Here is a 20662-nt window from a genome sequence, read left to right as displayed (position 1 = left end):
TTCAGACCATTTTCCTGTCCTGAATGTTCTTCTCTTGCTGTCTGATATTCTTACAAATAGCATAGCCCCTCCCACTTTATACTCCCAACGTATATATAAAAAAATAAATCAAAATGTTTTATATACGTCAACTACTTATTTGACATGAAGATTTGATGGCATTTATAAATAACAGCAAAAATATTGTTATTAAATAGCATGTGAGGTAATATTTTTGATTCATTCTATCCAATAAATTGGTATTTTATTGTTTTGAATAGCTTTATTCACAAAATTTAACAAGTTTTTACAATGGTGTGTATAGGCTACAAAATCATTTCAGACAGGATTCACAAAGGCATCAAGCAAAAGTCACAACACCTGGATACAGGGGGGCCTACAGATGTCAGAATGTAAATTCTCTCATAAGACCAAAATAGCTCCATAAAAGAGAAAGAGCTCCATAAATATTTGGACAGTAATACACTTTTTGGTTTGGCTTCATACTCATTATTTTGATTTTAAAGTGACACAATGACTATGAATTTAAACTGCATATTGTCATGTCCAATATGAGGGATTTTAATTGATACTGAATAAAGAGTCAAAGAACTTCAGTCATTGTTGATCATTGTCCCACATCTCATGGTGACAAAAGTACTTGGACAGAATAGAATAGTATTATATCCAGTAATGTTGTAATTTTATAGGCTACATTCAAAAATTCTTATTGTGCAGTGGTTTGTGGCTGAATGGCATTTATTGTAAATAATAGTTTGTAACCTAATCTAATGAATAACGACTGACAAAGTTAACGAACAGTAGCTTAATTTAAAATCAAGCTATAAATTATATGAATAAAAGTCCAGAAATGAATTTTATTGCAAATGCCAGAAACACTTGCGGTCCATTTCCTTGCCCCTTGCTCCCTTTGGCAGGCAGCCCTGGCTTTCAGAGTGACGTCAAGACGACCAGAATAAAAAGACTTTCGGTCATAAGTTTCAAAATAAAACCCCTATTGAGGAACTTTTGTTTTTAGCATAACATATATTTCTAGTGTCTATTTTACAGCTATAGTTCCTCTCTGTATTTATTCTAACGATTAGGTTACTTTGGATATTTTGATACGATGTTTGTTACTCTGTACACCCAATAGTTAATTATTCTTTTTTCCAAGTGGCAATTATTCTGCTTTTATTTTGAATGCAAAATCGCTCAACTTCTGGTCTGGTTTTCTCTGGTTGGCTTGACGCAGGATGAGAAGTAGGTTTAGATTGCGCATGCGTACCGATCAAAGGGATTTGATTCTGGGTCTGTGCAAACGGATTGTGCTGGTGAGCTTCACTCTCACAATAATTGCAGTTTTTTTCGGACAAGCATTTCTGTTTGCTTTTTGTTCAGATCTGCCCGAGGCTCTGAAGGACCAGAACTACAGAACCAGCTTGGCTCCAGTTTCACCGGCTGTGTCAGTGAAGCTGCTGACTCTCATCCTCTGCTGGTCGTCGCGTCAGGATCCACTGATAACTTTACTTTGAAGCAAGTTCGGATGTGGCAAGCAAACTGCAGACGAATGCATCATTTAGCAGACTGGATTTCCGGTAGGCAACATGAATCATATTTTTTTCCCCAGACATCAATTAGGCTGTAAATCGGCAGGACGAGTGCATTTGCATTTTTGCATTAGTCCAAGAAAGTAGTACATATTTTGTAATAAATTAGTAGGATAACATACATTATAGGACGGCATATAAGCCTAATGTCACAGTGTTTGGATGAAGCCTTATGGAAAGTCATAGCAGTGATGGGACATGAAGATCAGGCGCATGTCCGTGTCAGCTGGCTGTACACGTGACATAAACATCGCAGTTTGTCTGACCTTACAGCAGCGAGGATTGCTGAGCTGTCACAATTCTCACATCATGTATTTCACACAAGGCTGTTCATTTTGCATCATCATCATCATCAGTTTCACATTTGTGGATGTAATTGCATGTACATTTATAAGCATGTGGGTTTGAACATATGGCACATAGTTCCTGACTTTTTGTTTTTGGTATGGACTGTAGGGACAGTGATGGGAGGCTGTGTGGGGAGGAATCGGATGGACAGACAAGGCAGCCCCCGAAGCTCGGCAAGGAGCAAAAAACGTGGAGGTAAGAAGCTGGGACATATATAGGATTGGCTTCTCAGCTATTAAAGGAAACACACATTGCTGTGTATGCATTAGGACAGTGCTGCTCTGAGACTGGTTTATGTACCTGCAAGTTCTCCTAGGCCAAGAGAACCACAAGCTTTATGCATAACGACCCTTGACCTTAAGCCAGGATCCGGGGAATAGCCCAGACAATCTTTATGCATTCACTGTTGCGTGTGTGTCATTCTGAAAGCTTATTGTCTCAGGTGTTAAATGTTTCAGGCCTCGCAGCTTAGCCATGTCTCTAATCTCTGTCTCAGAGGGAGGCGAGGATCTGTCCTGATAGGACAGTTTATATAAACACTGTTACAATCCACTCCCGGTTAGAAAGTGGCTGGGCACTTGGCTAGATTGTCATGCATAATGCATTGATAGCAGCAGGGGCCTGCACAGAGAGTTTTCATATCAAAGTTTGACCTATTTGGAGCATTGCCTTATGTGGAGTTTCTGTAAAATATGCCTACATGCACATAAACATAGTTAAGCTGCAACACAGACACAACTTCTCAGACACAACTTCTCAGATAATCTGTGATAATGCTGTGACTAACAAACAGACATGCATTCATTAATAATTCTTCCTCTCCTCAATTTGCCAACAGAAAAACAAGCAAAATAGTGGACTTTTTGGGGAACCAGTTCATGGAAATAGGTTCCACTTCCACTTCCAACAGATTGTAATAGTCTGACAAGGGTTTACTGTGTATTAGTAGGTCCACCATCTTGCCTTTGGGTATTTGTATCTCCTGTCTCTAAATAGAGCTGATAGGATTAGGCTTCTTGTGTACAGAAGGTAGCCTCTGGCTAGGACGGTCAAATTACGCTCTCCTGTCACTGTACCTCTTTCCATGAATTGATCCTGTTGTTTTTTTGGGTGGCGAAGTGTTTGTTATTAGAAGGGAGAAAAGTGGACAGAGTGGGGAAGTGTCACTGCGGTTAACTGAACTCTAAGTTTGCACACCCTGGGAATCTAGATCAGTTGGTTGAAGTTTTGGTCTCATCAATCCAGCAGTGAGGCTTGTGTTGCAGCAGCCTGTTTTGACACAGAAGGGACTGTCTGGTTCCTCGGGGTCGGTCTCTCTGGGTCCTTCTGTCTGATGCTGACTTTGGATCTACTCTGACTCACAACAAACCTCAGAAAAAGAAAAGCTATGGGAGTAACAAACTCCAGGGAATACAGCTACTATGCTGCTGATACGCCCATTAAGGTCATGCTGAGAAGTAAGTATGGATTTAGTTTGGGGGCAGAAGAAATTTCTGTTTTCATACTCTGTTGTGCCATAATCCGTCTCAGAATGTTTTATGTTGAGGTCGGGATTATCAATGCTATTGTTGTTGTCTTGTGTTTTCTATGTTTTCTCGTCAAGTTGTGTAACAATTTATATTAATTATATTATTAATTATTTATATTAACTAACAGTTCGCAATTCGAGTTCAATTATAGATCAGTCACCCTAGCTAAACAACACTAACACAGGCTAAAAACACAAGAAAAGCAAAACAGAAAGAGGTCATAACTATGTAACGTACCGCTCCTATCCCACAATTCCACCATATTAGATGCTGCGCTCCGTCTTGGTAAAATGTATATTTTCTTGGACAAGTACACTCGCATCACTCTGATGGACTGTGAGGATTTCAGGTTTGCAAAACAGACATGTAGACCAATTGCTTACTAGCCCAACTGTTGATGTTTCTGAGCACATGTTGCTCCATGAAAGCAAATTGGAGGTGTTATTATTACTAGTATTAGGAGGTGTTATTATTACTATTAGGCTCGTATTGCTTCCACTGAGAAGGGAAAGAGGAACTCTACAGGTTGTTCTTCAATGCATGTTTTTTTTTCCACAGTCTGAAGGGTATTTGTGTAAATTAGTATATTTGTGCTTTATATAAGTAGCACGTAAACCACTGTTATAATAATAATCATGAATGAATTAATGTGGGTTTGCACTGCCACGTTCCCCCCATTGGTTTGCAATAGATAGTGATTTCATGAAAGGGAATTCATGAATTACTTTTATGATAGATTTTGTCAGTGTTACTATTCACCATTCATTGTTTTAGCCTGATGAAAATGCCTTGATCCACTGACTGCATCTGAAATGACCAAGCTTGGTTTCCAGGCTGCTAGGCTTATTGCTGAGGACTCTGTGTCAAGGCTGGTCTCTCTGGACCTGTCCCTTCACTTTCAGGGTTTGTGTACAGTGGACTGGGAGGCCATGGGAGTCCTGACATACAAAGTGGAAGTCATTCATATGAAGGACAACCAGTTTAAACTTTAGTCAAACACGTTATTTTTAGTTCCTAATGTTCTGCTGGGAGCTGTCTCCATGCTTTCAAACTGCAATGACTTAAAAAAACAAAAAACGTTCCATTAACCTGTAACTTAAGGCTGTAGTAGGAGTGAGTCTTCACCCCATGTTGCTCTCTGCTCTGAAGTTTAATGTTTTTCTGGATACTCAGGCTTGATAATTGTTTTTCTGTAGCTGTTGCCCAGATTGCTCTGGAATTCATCTGTCATTACATCAGATCTGTGCAACCAGCAATTATCAGAGTGTAGCTTCCTGCCCCTGTCTGGCTAGTTAGCTCGTTACAGGTGCAGTTAGGATTCGTGAGAGCCAAGTGGATGTACGTGTTTGACTGATGTTAATGAATTCCTTTGCAGGCTAACACATGCATGCAACTGTCTCAAGTTGCCTATTCACAACAACAAGGGCTTTACACTGGCACAGAATGGACATGGAGGCTAAAGCCCCATGTGTGCAAGAGGAGAAGAGAAATAAAAAGAATGGAGTATGCATTAATGTACTAAAGGGACAGAAAAGGGATCAGAGAAAAATAAAGATTTTTCATTGCAGTTTATAGTCTGCATAGTCAGTAAAGAAGACTACTGAGATTTTGCAATTATGGTTTTGGGAAAGGAGGATGAGTTCATTATGTAAACAGAAAATCTAAGTTGTAAAGTTAAAATGTTTGAATTGAGGTTATTTATGTGTGCATGAATGCAGGCACTCATACAAACAATACACTTAACCAAATTAGTGACGTAAAACTCAGGTCATTGTTATCTCTCAGGTTCACTATGTCACTCTTTATCAACACAGTGGCCCACAGTGTGGATTGTTAAGTGTCATAGAAAATATTTTGAATCTATGCATACTATAATGATAGGACTGGCACTTTTTTTAGTCAACAGACTTATTATGCATCGGATACTACTGTGTGTAGTTGGCAAAGGCTAGGCCAGGTTTTGGATAAATTTAGGCTATGTGATCATACGATGATATACGGTGATTCATCATAGATTGGCAGTTGGATTTCCGCCTGCTTGCTGTGTAAGACTTGTATGAGTCCTTGAATGTTTTTGCTATCTTCCACTGGCCAAAGAGTGCTCATCTCCCCAACCAATGCCTTATGGGATAGAGGGAGATAAATCCTGTTATGTGGAACCTGATTACTGCCTATAATCCACTGGTGTGTGCTTGCGTGTGTGAGTGTGCGCGTACGTGCATGTATGTGTTACTGGTTACTGCAGTAATCCACAGCACTATAAATAATCACTTTGATTTTCCTCCCTCGGTGAATCAAAGTGACTTTCCCGGTACTCTGGTACACTGCACTCCATTATGTCTGCCAGCACTCACACAAGGCAGGACGGAAACACCAATAAGTAGTAAAAGTGGTCTGTTTTTGTGCTCTCAGAGATCTGACAAAAGCAGTTACGCATAGGAGTGAGTGGCTTTATTTAGCCTGTATGAGTAAATTACATAATATGGAATATCACAGATGCAAGGGGGCATACACACATGCTGTTTATGCATAGGTTGTTTTTACTAATACTGAAACTCCTTAAGTAGGGGCTTCCCTCCGGGTCTTAAGACGAGCCTTTCTGTCCTTCTCTGACCTCATCGGTGTTTACATAAACATTTACATTACATTTCAGTAATTTAGCTCATCTAGGATGTCTTACAGTGAGTGCAACAGTGGAATAAACTCTAACTAGACTGAATGTTTGTGAAATGTATGTTCCGGTTAAGATGGTCTTTATTTTCAATGATAAAACACATACAGGGTCATACAGGGTTATGCTGGCCTATTTCAAATTGTTTTCTGTGATTTATTGTCTGATAAATGCTGCTTGACACAGCTCTGCCCGTAGCTACAGGTAACTGAATCCACATTTGACCCATGAATTACACAAACACGTTTCCTGACTTTCACTCACGCCGCAGGTAATAGTAAAGAGCTCAGACATTCTTACAGCAGTGGAGTTTGGCCTTGATCCAACCTGGCAACTATAGTAGATTCTAGTAGGTTTTCTCATTGCTCCAGAATAAGACGAACCAGTACAGATAGATTAGTTTTTGCTTGTTGTTACTGCCCTAAATCCCCATTAGCTGTTACTTTGTGCCATTATGTAATTATTTATGTTGTGTATGTCCTCTTAATGCTTTGAATGAACGGTTCATTTTACTTCTTATGAGCATGTTTGCAGGAGCCAGCGACATCTTGCTGCTTTATTCTATAAGAAGATTTCCCTTGAACCGTAATTTCTCATCTCTTGCTCTGTGGAGAGTTGTCAAATCACGTGTGGTTTGAAATGTTCTCATTTGAACACGGACCAGGAAATGAGATGAGGCTGAGTTGTGTATTACATGTGCTAGCCGAGGGACAGGGATATGTTAAATGAACTGCAAGTGGTAACTACAAATTTTGCGCTTGGTGCTTTTCAAAACTAAAAGTGGTTTGCTTGAATGTGGTGCAAAGGACAGCAAAATGTTTTAGCCGTGATTGTATTGGTTTACTGCCCTCTGCTCAGTCACAAATTTAACCCCGTCCTCCTTCTTTTTCTCAGCACGGAATGAGCCCCTGAAGAAGGAGCGTCCAAAATGGAAGAGTGAGTATCCGATGACAGAGGGCCAGCTGCGGAGTAAGAGGGATGAGTTTTGGGATACGGCACCAGCCTTTGATGGGAGGAAGGAGATCTGGGATGCACTCAGAGCAGCGGCCCTGGCTGCAGAGTGCAATGACCTGGAGCTAGCACAGGCTATAGTGGACGGAGCCTGCATCACACTGCCTCATGGTACGTAAACACACACACACGCACACACACACACATGCACCAACATAGTCCTCTCAGCATTATTTTCCATGCAGGTATGGAAATGTGCTTGATCCAACTATGTATTGTAAGCTGTAAATGTCCCGGGACTTTCCGTGCCAATACACAACTCACAATTATAATTCTCAAAATGTCAGAGGGCAGTTTGCAGAATCCCATGTATCAGTTGGTCAGAGATTACTGCTGTAATAGTTACATAATAGTCGCAGCGCTGCGTGACCAGACCGGCAGAGTTGGATGGAAAAAAATTCCTTGTTAATGTGTATCTGCGCACGTGCAGAAGTGATTTTTACTCATAACCTTCTTACTGGTTCGAGGACACTGATGTTCTTGATGTAGGAAAAGAAATGTGATGATGGCCTCATCCTTTCCACTGACAAGATTGAGTTATGGACACTGGTTGGGATTAGAGACAGGGTTTGTGTATGAGGGTGATATTCAGTTAGTGGTAGTCACCATTTGACTGAAATGGAAACAGACCGTTCAAATTGTTCTCCCTTCCCTCCACAGGCTCTCTAACAGAGAGTTATGATGAACTGGGCAACCGCTACCAGCTCCCAGCCTACGCTTTAGCCCCGCCCCTCAACCTCATCAGTGAAACGACCAATGAGAGTGAAGTCTCTGAACACACAGAGAAACAAGCTCCACCCCCTCCGCCCAAACAGGAGTTCCAGCTGCGGGTGCGGTTGTCAACAGGTAAGAAACACCCAGCACCAAAGTAATGGCTGTTTCCAGTCCCCAAAACACCAGACAATTACCATATAATGTATAATAATATGCTGTAAAAGATTTGAAATTTCTCAGATTTTTGCCTGTGTCTGTTGTTCATCTATAGAACTACATGTTGCCCAATTTCCCCACGCAGATCATGAAATTTTCATCTTCTCTAATTTAATCTAGGCTGGGGACTGATTCATTATTCATGGTTTTCAGCGTCTCACAGCATGTTCAGAAATCAGAATCAAATTTATTTACGCCTCATGTCTTTCTCAGGCAAAGACTTGCGCCTGACAGCCAGCATGGCGGACTCCATCTGCGAGCTGAAGAAGCAGCTGGAAGGACAGGAAGACATCGACGTGGCCCATCAGAGGTGGTTCTTCTCTGGGAAGCTCCTCACCGACAAGACCCGCCTCCAAGACACCAAGATGCAGAAGGACTTTGTCATCCAGGTCATTGTCAACCAAAACCCTCCAGCCATAGTTAACTGAGGAGAGAGAGAGAGGGATGAAGTGAAGAAAAGAGAAAGGACAACCAGAGAGAGGGGCAGGAATGGGGGTAGAGCTTGAGTTTGTTTTTCAGCAGGTACTGCAGTGAATTTTTGTGAAAATTTTTATAAAACGTTTGTTTGCTTTTGTATTGCTCCTTTTTGTATTTTTCCTTTTTTTTCCAAATGAAGTCAAAAATGTATTGCAAAGCACTGAAACACTTTAGATTAAAAGTAGAATCCTAAAATGCACATCCCCATGTCTGTCTGTCTTTCTGTCTGTCTGTCTGGACGGACATCAGTCTTCCTTAGTAAGTCATCGACTCACAGCCCTTTTGTTTACATGTTTACGTGTTCTTCTCCGTGTCATGTGTGCTTGTGCTTGTGCTCATTGATAAAACTGAATATGATCAGCCTGAGGATCCAGATAAGGAAAAGCCATTCTCTTTTTATGATTTCTGTCATTTTATTTGAGACGACAGAATACTGTAATGAAAAAAAAAAAGTTTTGTTTCCATGCGTGTTGTTCCATATGTATCATGTAAATATGTACATTTTGTTAAATTAATGCACACAACATTTTCAAATCACAACTGTAAATGCATACTGAAGACACGGAATGTAATGAAGGGACCTTTTTAAAAGGTTAAAAGTAGATGATTTGATTATTTCTTTTTATTTCATCACTCCAAACAGGATTTGATGAAATGCTGTAGTTTTTTATGTGCAATATGATGCTCACTGTACTTTACTAAATTGTGAATAAATATTGTACATTTAAATCAAATCATTTTCCATGATCCTGATTATTAAGTACCACAGACACGCTATAAGTCCCTATGGGAATAATATAGAATTATTGTAGTGATTTTTGATTAAAGTTAGCACTTATCCTCAATTTTTGCAGGACTAAGAGAATACAAACATAAAGACAGAGGTCTGAAGCTCTCAGACATGTGACTCTTGTTGTCTACTGGACAGCGCCCTCTGCTGGTAAAATAACAGCAAGGCCAGACACGTGAGTCCGCCCGTGACGTCATCCGATAAGCGACAGAGTCATCTGGAGGGGCTACGGAGTCGTGGAAACGTGATAATTTTCAACATTAAAAATGGTCAAATCGGGGAAACTTAAATCCGGGGCAGCATCCAAAGTGAAGCGGTGGAAGAAGGGACACAGCAGCGACTCAAACCCGCAGACGAGTCGCTTCCGACAGGCCGCCAAAAGCCGCTTTTTCAGCCGACCCACTGGTAAGCTGCTCGGTCTCTTTCCTGATCACACGTGGGTCTCTGCTTGGGCCAGTCTGGTGCTGCTAACACCAGCTAGCGTTAGCCGGTTAGCTTGTAACACAGCCCGGAGTAACGTTAGCTAGATCCATTACGATACGTGCGAAACTGCATAAACAAAGATTTAATATAGAAAGTTGACAACGAAAAATCTAATAACTGTCTGGTTTTTCCAGGCCAGTTGCAATAATTTACGAGTTAGCTAAAGATAGATTTCTAATGTTGGATATGATTGTGTTTGTGACTGTGGGAGGCGTTGTTGTGGAGTCCATGTTCATGACAGGCTTCACACTGAGCTTTAAAGTCCCCAAAAATTAATGGATTTGAGAATATAATAAAATAAGACCATATACGTTTTTGAAAATGAACGACAGTACTTGATTCTGTAAATTAAAATACAGCACCCAAATTCATCAATATGTCTCGGCTCTGGACCTCTCTCCTTACCAGGATCAACACGTCCTGAGGAAAACTGTGATGGAGATTTGCTTTGATATAGCAGCAGTTTTAAACTTAATGATAACACCATGAATTCTTGAAAACTTGACAAAATGCCTTGTTTTGACCAATGTCATGTCTTAACCCACAACATGCTAAGTTTGAGAAAAACAAGAGCTTTAAAGTGCTTGAATTTGGTGTCAAAGTGAGTGTGGAAACCCTATTATGCCCTAAGCTCACCCTTGTTTAGCCTTGGGGGAGATCAGCTTGATATAAGAGTATGTCTCTTTTCTTTCTCTCCACAGAAAAGAGTGATCTAACAGTCGATGCTCTTAAACTACACAATGAGCTGCAGGCAGGTCCTCTGGAGTTGGGCTCGGGTGTCCGTGGAGAAGCCCGTATGGAAGAGGAGCCAGATCAGGCGTTTTCAGAGAAGACCTCAGGCACTTTCCTCAGCGGCCTGTCGGACTGCTCCAACCTCACCTTCAGGAAGGTGCAGCGCTACTGGGAGTCCAACTCAGCCGCTCACAAAGAGGTGGGTGCTACAGAAGATTATCATGGTAGATGTTGACGTCCTAGTTTGAGGACTTCAGCATCTACTCATACGTGTTGTGCCTCCAGATCTGTGCTTTTTTTATAAGATAAAGTGCAGAATATGTGATTGTTAAATATACAATCTGGAATAATGACATAATTGGCATCTAAATTTGGTTATATTTATATTGTGTATGTTCTTGAAGAATAAAATATGTAGATGGAAAAGAAACATTGTCGAATGTAACGTAACCCTGATCAAAACTCAAATTGCAAGTACATTTTTCACTGTTGTTTACAAATATTCCAAATGTAAGCAAACCTTCTACAACCTCAAAATACCTGTAAAACTTATGATCAGCTGTCACATAAGGCCAGTAAAATTAAGACTGGAAAAGTGTCTTTAATCCAACAAATCACTATGTAAACAAAGCCAGTAGTGGGGTGACAGTGTTTCGACAAGGGGGTATTACAGAGGTATTACAGTTAAATATTGGGCCTTTAACACTGTTCCCGGATGTGCCTCACAGATCTGTGCAGTGTTGGCAGCCGTTACTGAGGTGATCCGCGCTCAGGGAGGGAAAGAGACCGAGACGGAGTACTTTGCTGCTCTGGTAAGTACTGCCGCTTCTCTTATGTTCAATGAGACGTAAGTTGTGGTGTATTAAATCCTGATAGTGAACCAATTTCCCTGGGAGTTTGTGGTTGTGTCAGTAAATGCAGCGTCTCCCTGCTCTTTCTAGATGACCACCCTCGAGGCTGTGGATTCAGCAGAGTCGCAGGCCGCTGTGGCATACCTCCTTAACCTCGTGATGAAGCGGTTAGTCTTTCATGCTTCTGCTCTCTCAATCAAAACCCCCATTCTCGTCAAGACTAATTAGAAATGGACGATAACATGTTATATCTGATTGGTGTGTCTGTTGCATTGTGTCCCCCAGTGTTCCTGCTCCAGTGCTCCTCTCCAAGTTCTCAGACACAGCGAAGGCTCTGATGGACGTCATGTCTAAACAGGCCACATCTGACACCGCCTCTGCTCTCCGATGGGTGAGTAGACTTGTCTGTCCACGTTGTTTCTTTTTATACTTCACTGTTAAAGACCCGTGCGACAAAGATTGATTTTGTGTATTGTGTGTGTGCCCCAGATCCTGTCATGCCTGGCCACTCTGTTGAGGAAGCAGGATGCATCTGTGTGGACGTACCCCTCCACCCTGCAGGTTTACCACGGCCTGCTCAGCTTCACAGTACACAGCAAGCCCAAGGTCTGTCTCACCTGCCTCATCCACTCCTCATAAGTCCCCACTAGTTACTGCTGGCTCACATGAAGTGTATATATTGTGTCTTGGCATTTCAAGAGCATCATAATGATCAGTTCATCATTTAGAGAGAAGCTGAAATCTTACACTTCTTATTTTATTCCCCCTCTCAGGTGCGTAAAGCAGCTCAGCAGGGCGTGTGCTCCATTCTCAGAGGGAGCGACTTCCTGTTTACAGATAAGGCCCCGTCCCATCACCCTGCCGCCGCCACCACAGCCAAGTTCTGCATCAAAGAAATGGAGCAGGCTGGGGGTAAGAGAACATGGTCACTTACTGATTTTGTAAATAGTCGTAAATAGTTAATGTGATCATGGAGTTGTGCAGCGAGTTGTAGTTCATGTGTTTGTTTTTCTCTTCAGGCAGCAAAGAGGACACCACCACACTGCACGTGCTGGGCCTTCTAAAGGAGCTGATGGTGATGTTTCCTCTGGGAGCCGTCAAGTCCTGCTGTGAGACTCTGCTCCGAGTGATGACCCTCAGCCATGTGGTGAGGACACAGAAACACACACAGGTGCAGCCAGACACCATTTGTTCATACGCATGGATATTCAGATATACTCTCTAATATTCCCCATGTGCTTCTGCCTGTAGCTGGTGACGGCGAGCGCCATGCAGGCCTTCCATAAGCTTTTCAGTGGGAAGCCCAATGCTGCCACATTGTCACCTGAACTCAATGCGCAGATCATCACGGTAAGAGAATGCAAACAAAACAAAACAAAGGTGTCAGTCATATTGTGAGATTTGGTGTGGAAAAATAATACACCATTGCACATCCCCAGGCCCTGTATGACTACCTGCCCAGTGAGAATGACCTGCAGCCTCTGCTGGCCTGGCTGGCCGTGATGGAGAAAGCTCATGTCCACTTGGCAGGGTAAGATACTGTGCTTCCTCCCAGCAGCATAACAATACTCTCTCGTAAGCATTTTCCTGCAGTTTGTGGATCATCTTTGTCTGTCTCTGTCCAGTCTGCAGAGTTCTCTGAGTTTGGGCCACCTGCCTCGCCTGTTCTCTGCTGCCATGTCCTGCCTCCTGTCTCCTCACACACAAGTGGTGTCTGCAGCCACCAGCACACTCAAGGTAAGGAAATGGTCCAGATGGATCTTCACTCCAGAAATCCATACTGAGTAACATTCCGGGTTTATCATGGTTCCCACTGGTCAGGGAAGTCCTGGAATATCAGGGAATTTTGAGGTGTATTCCAGACAGGGGAAGTCAGGGAATTTAATACTTCCTTTTAGGAAGTCAGGGGATTTTATTGGTCACTTTACCTGAAAGTATTTTACAATTTGTTTCACACATGTATTGCATTACATGGCGGTTTTCAGATGGGTTTTATACAGTGTATGGCCACTTCTACACAGAAAGCCCAACTGTAATGGAGACCAGACTGTCTGAATGTTTCTGAGCTGGAAAACATCATTAATAAACCATGAAGGAATGCAATTTTACATTAGAGCCATGATGGGCACCCTGCAAGGTTTTAATTATTAATGTGTGTATGTTTGTGTGTTTCAGACTCTGCTGACTGAGTGTGTGGCCCCTCGTATGGAGGAAATTGGCACAATCACTGCCACGGCCTCTGCAGGGAACCCCTCATATGTCTGCAAAATGTTCCGGTGAGTCAGTCGGTCTCGGCCTCTGTCCTCCCTCATTTCATAGGCAACGTGAATTCTCATCATGGTAATTATGTGTGTGTGTGTGTGTGTTCCAGTATCGTAGAGGAGGGCTTGTCCTATCGGTTCCACGCCTCCTGGCCATTTGTGCTGCAGGTACTGGGCTGCTTCTACCGGGTTGCAGGGAAACAGGCTCACCCCATCATGACCAAGGTAACACACGCAAATGTTTGTAGATCGCTGTGTGACAAACCAAAGACAAAACTTTGTAATGGAACAGTGACCTAGAGAAAGGATATATCAGAGTCTGTGTTGTGTCTCTGCCAGTCCCTGCAGTCTTTGGCAGACCTGCGCGGCACCCCACGCTTCCCCTTCAGTGGCGAGCTGGACCTGGCTGTAGGAGGAGCGGTGGAGAGCATGGGGCCCGAAGTCGTGCTGGGAGCCGTGCCGCTCAACATCACCGGCTACGAGTAAGTGCTCGCACATTCACAGATACACACGTAACGCACACTTTGGACAGTGTTTTGCGATTCTCTTGACAGCGATTATGATTTGACTGACTGTGTGTGTGTTTTCATCAGGGATGACCTGGAGTTCCCACGCAGCTGGCTGATCCCGGTCATTCGAGATCACGTGAAGAACACCCACCTTGCCTTCTTCTCCTCTTATTTCCTCCCTCTGGCTACTATGCTCAAGCAGAGAGGTAAACCCAATGTGCGATGGTCCACTTGAGGGAGGGGAGAATCTGGGACGGGTGTTTTTAGTTTCTCTCTATGTGTGGGACTTGATTGCTCTCTGTATTTGTGTTGTAGCTGAACAGTTGGAGCAAGCGGGACAGAAACTGGAGGCCAAAGTCTACCAGACTTTACAGCTGCAGGTAGATTTACATTGACTTAACTTGGTGATGTACCCAGTGTGAAGAGCCGTCTCAGTGAATGAGTTGTTTAGAAGTGCTGTGACCCTGGCTTTGCTCTCCTTTCAGATGTGGACCATGCTGCCTGGTTTCTGTACAGGGCCTGTGGACCTGCTGGCCTCCTTCAAGGGCATTGCCCGCGCGCTCGGCATGGCTATCAATGAGCGGCCAGACCTGAGACTCACAATCTGCCAGGCTCTACGTACCATCATCGCCAAGAGCTGCAACACAGGTAGGCGCCCGCACACATTCACACATGCACATACAGAACATACAAAGCTATTGGAGCTACTCTCTCTTGAACCAAGCCATTCAAAAAAGGTGTTTTTGTTTGCTCTGTGTCTGTAGAGGAAGAGAAAGCTGAAATGGGCCGCTTTTCCAAGAACTTCCTGCCCATCCTCTTCAATGTGTACAGCCAGCAGCCTGCTGCTGGAGAATCCGCCCCCTATAGGATGGCTGTCCTAGACACCATCAAGGTCTACTTGACTGTCACCGAAACACAGGTCAGTTATGTTTGCACACGCACTATCACACTATCTTCTTCCATGAGACAATGATTAAGCTCTTCTCAAAAAATCCCACATGATTGGAAGACAACAGTCCATTGCCCTGATGTTTAACATTTTGAAGTGTGCATGCCTGGAGCCCAGCCATCACTAGGGACACCCAGTCTTGTTTTATACAGATGTGATTATTTTTGACAGGCACCCCTGCACCTCTAAAGGCCGTGTTTGTTGCACCAGCACCTCACTTATGAAAATAGACTTACATCATCCCTGTTCTTTCCTCAGATGACCTGCACATTCCTGCAGAAAGCCACAGAGAGACTGAGCAGCACAGAGAGTACTGAGTTCACACGGTAAGACATGAACATGGATGTACTGCATCGGAATCATGGCTTCTTTTAATATTTGAATTTCTCATACACTTACGAATATGACACATTACAATATACTTATTTACTCATACCCTTTGTTTCCTTCTGTATCTCAGGCTGTCAGTGATGGACCTAGTGGTTGCCATGGCTCCCTGTGTGGATGAGGTCACCATGACTAAGACCTTTGAGCTGATGAAGCCATATTTGGAGGTAAGGACAAAAATATGCCTAATGCCAAACTCCTAGTTTTTAATTCAAACACATGTAGAAGCATATCTCCAGTATGTCTTCCGTTGTTAACTTTGTGTCTGTGTTTGACCATCTGTGCGTTCTGTTTGCAGACTAAAGAGCCGGGCATGCAGAAGAAGGCGTACCGTGTGCTGGAGGAGATGTGCGGAGGAGAGAGGGCCGAGTGTCGATCATTTGTCGTGGCTAATCTGGAAACGCTCAAGCACGTCCTACTGGAGACTCTGAAAAATGCTTCTTCACCTGCAAAGAGGGTAAGACCACTGTGAGCGAGAGAGACAGAAATAAATGGAGCACTAGGTTAGGAATGCATATGATGTTTTACAATGCTGTCTGGTTATATCTTGCTCTCTGCATTGCTTTTTCTCAGCCTAGACTGAAATGTCTGATCCACATTGTGAAACAGCTGAGTGAAGAACACAAGGACTTCATCACTGCCCTGCTGCCAGAGGTACACACACACACACACACACACACACACACACACACACACACACACACACAGACAGAGATACTACTGATACTAATCATTTTTGATGAGGACGCTCTCTCTTTCAGGTGATTATCTGCACCAAGGAAGTGGCTGTTGGAGCTCGTAAGAATGCCTACAGTCTACTGGTGGAAATGGCAAATGCATTTGTCCGCTTCTGTGGTAACGCGAAAGGTAACACACTTACCTATTCCCGCTCTAGTAAATGTGTGTAGAAAACTTTCTCATTTTGAAAATTTGAAGAGTGTACTGTCACGGTTAAAAATGCTAAACAAGTATTTGTCTCTCTCCTAGATGCCATGGAGCAGTATTTGGCGTTGGTGTATGCAGGACTGACAGGGTCCGTCACCATGATTACCTGCACAGTGTTGGCGTTGACCCGACTGGTGTTTGAGTATAAAGGTGGGCCCGCTGGATTGAGCCGTTTGCCGTTTGTGTCTTGAACTCTTAGATTTGCCGAGTGGATTCAGTCCGGTGTCTTTGTGTTCCCAGACTCTATAGAGGTGGCCACCATGGAGCAGCTGCTGCAAAACGTGTGTCTGCTGTTGATGTCTCGTACCAGGGAGATAGTCAAAGCCGCACTGGGCTTCATCAAGGTCATCCTCTTCATCATGGACCCCAAGGCCCTGGCCTCACATGTCACTGTCATGGTATGCAGCATAGACTCCAGATACTTGCAGTCCAATATTGGAGACAATCATGCCTTCATTTAGACAGATTTCACTCTCCTTGTTCTCTGTTGGTCAGATGGAGGGCATTGGGAACATCAAGGATGACGTGAGGAGGCACTTCAGAACCAAACTGAAGAACATCTTCACTAAATTCATCAGAAAGTTTGGGTAAGGGTTGATGAAATCTTTTGAGGCACTTTCAGCTTTAACTTGCCACCTTTCAGCTAGCTTGTGGTTGTGAGGGAGACGTTGAGGCGCTTCAAAAAAACTTTAGTCATTTATTCTCATTAAGTCTTAAAGTCTTATTTTTCTTAAAGTGAGAAATTATGCCAATGGGGTGAGATAATTCCAGAGATAATTCCAGTTTCCATAGCAGTTCCACTTTGAATTTTCTAGAAACAATGTCAAGAAAACGACACTGTCGACAAAGTCGTTTTCTTCAACAGCTGACATTATCTCACCCAGTGGCAGAGTTTTACAATTGTTTGAAGAAATTGTCTCTTTTTCTAGCCTGGTTGTTATATATTTAGTCATTATTTGCGCACAGCCACTGGACCTCCATGATGGAGCCAGCCATGGTTGCTGGGAGATTTGTGACGCAGCTGCAAATCTTACGTATTTTACAGTGCCATGTAATGTGTGTTTGTGCATGTGTGTGTGGGTGTATGTATTTGTTTTGTCTGATTGTCTCCCGTGTTCCCCAGGTTTGAGCTGGTGAAGAGCATGCTGCCTGCAGAGCACCACAAGGTGCTGGTAAACATCCGCAAGGCTGAGGCTCGCACCAAGAGACGCAGACAGGCTGCAGAACAGCAGGACGACTCCGAGAGCGAGGAGGACGCGCCTAAAGCCAAGAAGGAGAGGTAGGCCGCTGTTCCTCACCAAAACACACACAGACACATAAACACTGCCCTACCCGCTTTCACACATCAACCCTTCTTCTCTGCTCTCTTCTCCTTTCTAGTATTGAGGACATCCTGGCAGAGTCAGACAGCGAGTTGTCAGAGGATGAAGGAAAGGGCAAGAAGCCCCAGAGGAAAGCAGGCAACCAGCAGAAGGGACGGGCCTGGCTCAAGGAAGGAGAGGAAGACGACCCGCTCAACTTCCTGGACCCCAAGGTGTCCCAGAGAGTGCTAGGTAAGAGTCTTGACACTCAAAACAAAAACAAAATTCTAATTGTCTCGCAGATTCCTTCAAATGTCAGTCAGCTTGCATGTTGATTTGTAAAGTTAGAACCTAATACTGTCCTGAACAGAAGTCTGATTATTGAACATGGTGTTTGTTGTGTTTCTCAGCCACCAACCCAGGGCTGAAGAAGAGCGCCAAGGTTCAGCACGGCTTCAAGGTGACGTCAGACGGGCGGCTGATCATCAGAGAGGAGGATGATGATGATGACAAAAACAAAGGTAGGAGGAACCCCGTGGTTTATCTGACTGTCCTGTACATTCCCTTAAGTTTGAACAGGCTGTGACTCTGACCCATCACTCTCTCCACAGACGACGAGGGAGAGATGAAAGATATCCTAGAAGAGGCTGGAGTCAAGAGTGTGAGTATTTATCCATGTGACACATGGGACTAAATTGCCTTTGGCATTATTTTAGAGACTTTTAATACTGTGTTTTCTTATTCTTCCTCTACCATTTTTTTACTTCCCTCAGAAAAAGACACAGAAGAGGAAGTTCCACGACGGAAACTTTGATGATGACATGGACATTGAGCCCCAGTTGAAATATAAAGGTATCATGAGTACCAAACATTCTGTGTCCTCAATGAAATGTACCTGAAATTCATCAGGCAATATTTGAACAACATAAATGATTCTGTCCACAAAAATTAACTATTTTATATGCAAATGTCTTAAGATGACTCCCACCTTCAATACTAATCCATAATGTGATTAACTTCAGAGCAGCAGTCAGCATAGGGCAGTGGTGTCATTTTTTTTTTTTATTAAATGGTGTACATCTCATTTTGGAATGAAACTCTTCATATATAGCCATCATAGTCAAAAATAGCTTCAAAAAATGGGTAGAGGCTATGGTTTGGCATGAATTTAACTTTTTAGGTTAGCAATTTGACAGGTTTTGGAGTTGTAACTTGACCAGAAAGTAACATGCCATACTTATGACTTGTTCCTTATCCTTGTTCTGTATAACCATATGTTTTCTTCTCCCTCAGCCGGTGGCTCAGGCATCCACAGACCGCTGGGAGCCGGAGCCGACTACAAGTCCAAGGTGAGCCTGACAACATACAGAAACACACACACTGCATGAGGTCACTGCACAAAGGTTTGGAGTTGGTTGGGAACTGTAATTCTGAGTATCTGTCCTGTCATTCCCTTTCCAGAAAGGAAAAGGAGATGTAAAGAAGAAAGGGAAGGTGGACCCTTACGCTTACATCCCCCTCAGGAAGGCCCAGCTCAACCGCAGGTACGGTCAGCTTGTCCCAGCACTTCATCACAGCTGCATAGATCCTCTAAACATTCTTTGAGAAGGAGTCGGTCCAGTTCAGATTACATAGAGGACTAACATCTTTCATCCCATGTGGGTTTACAGGAAGCGTGCCAAACTGCAGGGCCAGTTCAAGGGCATGGTGAGAGGAGCCCAGAAGGGGGCGCTGTCTGGAAAGAAAATGCAGAGGAACAAGAGGAAAGCCTGAAGGGCAGACGACATTTTATGGACTCTTGTTTCATTGTGTGTGTGATGGCGTGTTCATGAACATACCCAAATGTAAACATACACCCTGGAAGTGTGTATGTGTGTGTGTGTGTGTGTCTGACAGACTGTGTCTACATGGGCCAGCCCGGTTTGTTTTTAAACTGAGCCATCTTTCAAAGTCCTAGAAATGGACAGATTGACATCATACGGCTTTCATTGGAGTCAGTAGCTGGGTGAGCATGTGTGTGACAACAAACATGTTGTATGTGCCATCTCTGCCTTGATGGATAGTGAATGACCAAATGGAAAATCATTTGGCATTTCACATCAATCTGTCAAGCTGAATAATTTGTGTATGCAATGGATGGCACTCTACCATCTGTTCAACATAAAAAATATATTTATGTATCCCGTGAGATGTATAGACAGACAATAAGACTACCGGTATTATGGGAAGAGTGGTGTGTGCCTTTGTTATTGCTCTGTTTGATCACTTGATGGCGCTCTAGACTGGTGGATTATAAAGTAAGTTAATAGGAGCATATGAGCATATGAATTGATTTAAGAACATTTTCCAGCACATTAGTGTGGTACTTGGGATGAAAAGTGTAAAATAAAGATTTTACTCTTCCACAATTTTCTTGATCAGTAATCCACTGTTCTTTACAGCCTGAATTAGAGATGACCTTGTGAAAGAGTGCACTCATGGTAGTTATTTTAGACAGAGAGAGGCTTTAAGTTGTTGTCATGCTAGGTGAGTTAACATACCATAAGACTCGTGTGAGTCATTTCCACAGATGGATTGCTGCATTCTGAGTCACGTAGCTACACACCGACCTCCTGATCGAGTTCTTTTGTGTTTGAACTCTGTCAGTTTCCGAGAAGGGGAGCAGATGTCCTGTCTGTCCTGAGACATTCCCAGACCAGGCATCATCAACATCATGGTCATATATAGATATAAGAAGGACTGCAGTGTATGACTACTTTGCCGGTTGCTTAAATGGAAAACAAGTGGCCAACAGATTTATATCAAAGCAATTATCTGTTACAGAAATACGACTTAAAACACACCCAAAAGCAGTTAAATTTTAGAACTCGGGGTTCATTTTGCAGACTACCTATATAAG

The 20662-nt window shown here is 43.1% G+C and overlaps 2 protein-coding genes across 3 annotated transcripts; both read left to right on the top strand.

The window, feature by feature from the left end:
* Positions 1-1305: 1305 nt before the first annotated feature.
* ubtd1a (ubiquitin domain containing 1a) lies at positions 1306-9234 on the top strand. 2 transcript variants are annotated; one of them, XM_071913372.2, is made up of 5 exons: positions 1306-1577; positions 2046-2132; positions 7032-7259; positions 7809-7994; positions 8292-9234. In XM_071913372.2, the coding sequence occupies exons 1-5, from the start codon at positions 1526-1528 to the stop codon at positions 8504-8506; spliced, it is 768 nt and encodes a 255-aa protein (XP_071769473.1). In that variant the 5' UTR covers positions 1306-1525; the 3' UTR covers positions 8507-9234. The 2 variants fall into 2 exon arrangements, with proteins under 2 accessions (XP_071769473.1, XP_078144886.1); XM_078288760.1 differs by lacking the exons at positions 1306-1577; positions 2046-2132 and adding an exon at positions 3168-3394.
* Positions 9235-9563: 329 nt separating this feature from the next.
* rrp12 (ribosomal RNA processing 12 homolog) lies at positions 9564-20170 on the top strand. The gene is made up of 34 exons (XM_071913360.2): positions 9564-9750; positions 10530-10759; positions 11289-11372; positions 11502-11578; positions 11697-11802; positions 11901-12017; positions 12185-12323; positions 12431-12558; positions 12663-12761; positions 12851-12942; positions 13037-13148; positions 13587-13687; positions 13783-13897; positions 14012-14154; positions 14266-14387; positions 14497-14561; positions 14667-14829; positions 14946-15100; positions 15389-15456; positions 15591-15684; positions 15816-15974; positions 16091-16171; positions 16279-16384; positions 16505-16612; positions 16703-16860; positions 16958-17049; positions 17586-17741; positions 17843-18015; positions 18174-18284; positions 18375-18424; positions 18537-18615; positions 19057-19112; positions 19225-19307; positions 19434-20170. Exons 1-34 carry the CDS (start codon positions 9612-9614, stop codon positions 19534-19536), a joined length of 3864 nt encoding a protein of 1287 aa, XP_071769461.2. The 5' UTR covers positions 9564-9611; the 3' UTR covers positions 19537-20170.
* The last annotated feature ends 492 nt before the right edge of the window (positions 20171-20662 follow it).

The sequence above is a fragment of the Centroberyx gerrardi genome, chromosome 15 (assembly GCF_048128805.1).
Source record: "Centroberyx gerrardi isolate f3 chromosome 15, fCenGer3.hap1.cur.20231027, whole genome shotgun sequence".
Classification (NCBI taxonomy): Eukaryota; Metazoa; Chordata; class Actinopteri; order Beryciformes; family Berycidae; genus Centroberyx; species Centroberyx gerrardi.
This window is presented reverse-complemented; position numbering and strand designations above follow the sequence as displayed.

Bases quoted from the DNA above. Each gene is read 5' to 3' on its own strand.
- ubtd1a (XM_071913372.2), top strand. From the start codon at position 1,526: ATGTGGCAAGCAAACTGCAGACGAATGCATCATTTAGCAGACTGGATT. The intron at 7,260-7,808 runs GTACGTAAACAC...TTCCCTCCACAG, and splicing joins CTGCATCACACTGCCTCATG to GCTCTCTAACAGAGAGTTAT. The intron at 7,995-8,291 runs GTAAGAAACACC...TGTCTTTCTCAG, and splicing joins GCGGGTGCGGTTGTCAACAG to GCAAAGACTTGCGCCTGACA.
- rrp12 (XM_071913360.2), top strand. From the start codon at position 9,612: ATGGTCAAATCGGGGAAACTTAAATCCGGGGCAGCATCCAAAGTGAAG. The intron at 16,613-16,702 runs GTGGGCCCGCTG...TTGTGTTCCCAG, and splicing joins ACTGGTGTTTGAGTATAAAG to ACTCTATAGAGGTGGCCACC. The intron at 19,308-19,433 runs GTACGGTCAGCT...GTGGGTTTACAG, and splicing joins AAGGCCCAGCTCAACCGCAG to GAAGCGTGCCAAACTGCAGG.